General features: G+C 46.8%; 1 protein-coding gene across 1 annotated transcript in view; it reads left to right on the plus strand.

Moving 5' to 3' along the window:
* The window catches only part of RHAG (Rh-associated glycoprotein), a 41,704-nt gene extending 37,680 nt beyond the window's left edge, over nt 1–4,024 (plus strand). The window contains exons 9-10 of the mRNA XM_015411244.1: nt 844–917; nt 3,803–4,024. Coding sequence (XP_015266730.1) covers nt 844–917; nt 3,803–3,880 — 152 coding nt within the window. The 3' untranslated portion in view covers nt 3,881–4,024. The remainder of the gene's footprint in view (nt 1–843; nt 918–3,802) is intronic.
* The last annotated feature ends 759 nt before the right edge of the window (nt 4,025–4,783 follow it).

Below are 4,783 nucleotides of genomic sequence, written 5' to 3' on the forward strand. Positions count from 1 at the left end.
TGTTTATGATATATAATGATTTTTCCTTTTCTGTATTTTCTTTATACTGTTTGTTTTCCTAGAGATTGATAGATTGATAGATTGATAGATTGATAGATTGATAGATAGATTGATAGATAGATTGATAGACTGACAGACAGACAGACAGACAGACAGATAGATAGATATTTTAAAAAACACAGTATCCAACGATATGTGAAAGTAGCCTGAGAAATGTGTCGGCATCTGCACAAAATGTCATGGGAAAATACAAACTCTCGTAGAGTAATATCTATCAAAAATAAAGTAGGCATCTTGCAGTCTTGACAAAAAAAGTATTTAGATCACATCCCATTTTTTCCAGATTGAATAAGACTATACAAAGATTCCACATAAATTAATTTTAAGCTTATGTGTGTGTGTGTGTTGTGTATGAAAATGACTGGTTTTATTGGCTTCGGAGGTTTTTTTTTTAAAAAAATGTGTTTATGAATGAAAGACGAGCTGCTGAAATCCCTGTAGCGTTTTCAAAAAAGGTATGTGTATGAAAAGTGACTGGTTTTATTGGCTTCAGAGTTTTTTAAAAAATGTATTTATTAATGAAAGACGAACTGCCGAAATCCCTGTAGCGTTTTCAAAAAAGGTAAGGGCCAATTTTTATAGAACTAGATCTCTGCATATAGGTAGATGAAAACGATGGAATCTTTCTCCAGTATAACAGCTAGATTCAAGCCCGGCAGCACCTCAGAGAACTTTTTGGATTTCAGTGTTGATAGTCTCCCTCTCTTGTTATTTATGAAGAGAATCTGTTAGAAAGGATTGTTCACTTACAGTCCACTGCTGTATTTCTCTCCCATGATGCAGGACTGATTCTGAGTTTGCCTTTCTTGGGACAGCCCTCTGACCAGAACTGTTACGACGACTCGGTGTATTGGGAGGTAGGATACAGACATGGAGCTTTCCTTTTGTGCTACCCTGGGGCTTATAGCACCTTGCAATGTTGCGTGCTGAACACTAGATGGCCTATGGAGCTTTCTTTCCTTTCGTGCTACCCTGGGACTTATAGCACCGTGCAATGTTGCGTGCTGAACACTAGATGGCAGGGTTAGAAAGGTGGCCAGTACCGCTTTCAGTTTCTGATCCTTCTGGGGCAATCAAGATGGCTTCCACTTCCTTTACAGATGGGTCTAGTTCATAAGAGCCCCCCCCCCCAGAACTGCACCTTTCAGAATGGTCAGCTTAGCGAGCACCAGTCTGGCTCCTGTGGCCCAGGGGTCCCAAAACTGAGAATTAGCATTTAAATCAAATCACTCCGAAAGCTACTTTTATACATATCCGATTGAAGTTGGCTGAATTGCTGTATGAGCCAAGGAAAGGACGAGGGGGTAGAGGGAACTGCAGTTTTACCTTGTGTCTTCTTTTAAGCCCATTCTCTGTTAGCTGTCCTTTTTTCCCCAGCACCACACAGCACCTTCTTCTTCTCTCTCTGATCCTACAAGTACACATTGTTTGGTGCAGTGGTTAAGAGCGATGGACTCTAATCTGGAGAACTGGATTTGATTCCCCACTTCTCCACATGCAGCCGGCTGGGTGACTTTGGGCCAGCCACAGTTCTCTGTTTGATACCCAGGGATGGGAGTCTGCAGGATGCAGGGGTTGAGGACTTCTTCCCCCCCATGACAAGCACCCTTTGCACCCACTTTCACCCTCATGTTCACACTCAGGAGGGGTGGGAGGGTATAAACATGGAAGACCTTTTTTGGGGGGGGTGTCTGTAACTGGGACCCCAGAAATATAATCAGCCCCCAACTTGGAGAGATTGTAGAGGGGCAGGGAGCAGGGTTAGGTTCCCTTTACATTTGGTGTCTGCAGCATGCAGGGGGTTCATTCTATCTACTTGTGAACCTGCACCTGATATTTCCCCCAAAAGCACTTTCCTGGCTTGATCCTAGCCCTGTTGGGTTTGCACTGCCCCACTGGCACTGGTTCTGCTGGGCACATTCCACTGTTTCTGCTGGGCTTGCAAAAATGCCCCCCCCCCCATCACCTTCAGTTTCTACTGCAGACAATCTCAGGGACTTTGATTCTGTTCTGCTGGGATTCTATTGCCCTTGCTTTTTTTTTTTTTGCTTTCCCCCCTCCATTGGAAACAATAGACGATGGGGGCACCTTCTTTGCGGGGGCTGTAACTTGGAACTCATAAATCCAGTCATAACCAAACTTGGAACACAGGTAGCAGAGAGTGGGCCAGATGTCTCCTGTGAGTTTGAGGTCTCTAGCTTGCACAGGATTCATTCTGTACACTCCTGAAACTGCACCTGTCATTTCCCCAGAAAGCACTTTCCTGGGGGCACCTTCTTTGGAGGGGGCATAACTCAGAACCTGTAAACCCAATCGTTACCAAACTTGGAGGGCAGGTAGAGGAGAGTCAGCTGGAGATCCCCTGTGAGTTTGGTATCTCCAAAAGGAGGGGGGGCAATTCTGCCACATCACAAACTGAACCGGTTTGTGTAGTGTCTAAAAGTTCGTGACTGGTCATGGTTCGCCAGCTGAGCATGACACAAACCACAAACCGAACCGCATTTTCCCGGTTCATGCCCATCTCTAATAGGGTTGCCAGCTCTGAGTTGGGGAATACCTTGGGATTTGGGGGGTGGAGCCTGGGGAGGGTGGGGCTTGGGGAGGGAGGGGCCTCAGCATGGTACAGTGCCCTTGAGTCCACCCTCCAAAGCAGCCATTTTTCTCTAGGGGAACTGATCTTGGTTGTCCAAAGATCGGTTGTAATGGGAGGGGGGGTCGCCAGGTGAAACCTGGAGGTTGGCAACCTTGGACATATAGCTTAAGCATTAGATTTGTCCTAACTGGCAGAGACAAAAACCCAGAAAGTCTGACTCGGATCAGAAAGCAGCTTTGTTTTATTCTGTTACCGATTAAATGCATTGCCTAAGAGAGGGGGAAAGGTCATGTAAACCAGGGGTGGCCAAACTGCGGCTCAGGAGCCACATGCGGCTCTTTCACACATATTGTGCGGCTCCCGGCAGGGCGGCTGGGGAAGTGAAGGGAAGGCATGCCTCCCCATTTGGTCTTCCCTTCCCTAGCCAGTGTTCCCCTTCCTGGGTAGGCTTGGGGGAGCGGGAACAGAGAAAGAAAGCAACTTTAAATGCGTTCTCAAACCCCCCACCCTGGCCGGCTTGAAGAAGGCATTTGTCTCTTTAAATATCATGATCAATATCTGTTTTTACCCCTTTTGTTTTTTATTTCTGGCGGTCTTATGTAATGTTAATAAAAAAGCAAATTTGCATATCTTCCAATTAAAACGTGCGTATTCAGGGCTCTTCTTGTAGCAGGAACTCCTCTGCATATCAGGCGACACGCCCCTAATGTAGCCAATCCTCCAAGAGCTTACAGAGCTCTTCTTACAGGGGGCTACTGTCAGCTCTTGGAGGATGGGCTACATTAGGGGTGTGTCAGGCTCTTCTTGTAGCAGGAACTCCTTTGCATATTAGGCGACACCCCCCCCCAATGTAGCCAATCCTCCAAGAGCTTACAGAGCTCTTCTTACAGGGGCTACTGTAAGCTCTTGGAGGATTGGCTACATCAGGGGTGTGTGGCCTAATATGCAAAGGAGTTCCTGCTACAAAAAGAGCCCTGCGTATAATATTTGTCCATGTCTTGCGGCTCTCGGACATCTGGTGTTTCTTCTATGTGGCTCTTAACGTTAAGCAGGTTTGGCCACCCCCGATATAAACCTAAGTATGGTGGGAAGGAATACCAACGAAAAGGCGTGGACTCAAGTACCTTTCTTGTTTGCGTTTCCTTCTAGATCCCCGTAGAAGAGGAGGCGCAAAGAAACAGTCCTGATCGCAAGGAAGATCACAACAAATTCAGTCTCGATGCGTAGAAAGAAAGGACCTTTCCCCTTGTCTCCTTTGCTTCTGGTGCTTTCATCGTTTTGTAGGGGGGAGATGAAATAATCCTGACCCGACTTTTTCTACCTGTTTTTCTACCTATATGATAACTTAGTGCAAAACCACTAAAAAATAAAGCCTCAATACAATATTGACAGTCTCTTCTGGACTATTGTGAATATTATACCTTCCCAGTTTACTGAACACACAATATACAAACTCATAATCTACGTACCGGGATTGATGTTTGGTGTAGTGGGTCAGGAGTGCGGACTCTGACCTGGGAGAACCGGGTTTGATCCCCCACTCCTCCACATGCAGCTGCTGGCGTGACCTTGTGTTGTGTCCGCTGACCGCCACCAGGGGCCAGCGAACACTCCAGAGCTTGACTCTGGAGGAACAATGGGGTCTAGGCTCCTTGTCTCTCCACTGGGGGACCAATGGGACCGTGGCGGGAGATTTAAACCCACCAACGGGACCTAGGGGTGTGTCCCCAGGTGTGTATATAGTTGGCCAGCCGGCCGTTTGTCTTTGTCTTGGTTGTGTACCAGTAAACCATGCTGATCACTACATCGGTATCAGTGGTTTCTCCATGCGTCTAACCCACTACACTTCACCTTGGGTCAGTCACAAGTTCTGTCAGAGCTGTTCTCTCAGGAGCTGTTCTTGAGAGATCTCTCCCGGCCCCACCTGCCTCACAGGGTGTCTGTTGTGGGGAGGGGGAGGGAAGGAGATAATAAGCTGCTCTCCTTTGGGTAGTGAAGGGTGGGGTATAAATCCAATCTCCTCTTCTTCTTTATTTTTTATTCAAAACATCTGTAGACCTGCCTTTCTCTCAGGAAGCAGGGACCCAAAGCAGAGGACAACAGTAAGACCAGCATAGGGTTGCCAAATCG

The sequence above is a fragment of the Gekko japonicus genome, unplaced genomic scaffold (assembly GCF_001447785.1).
Source record: "Gekko japonicus isolate JY-2015 unplaced genomic scaffold, Gekko_japonicus_V1.1 scaffold1595, whole genome shotgun sequence".
Taxonomy (NCBI): domain Eukaryota; kingdom Metazoa; phylum Chordata; class Lepidosauria; order Squamata; family Gekkonidae; genus Gekko; species Gekko japonicus.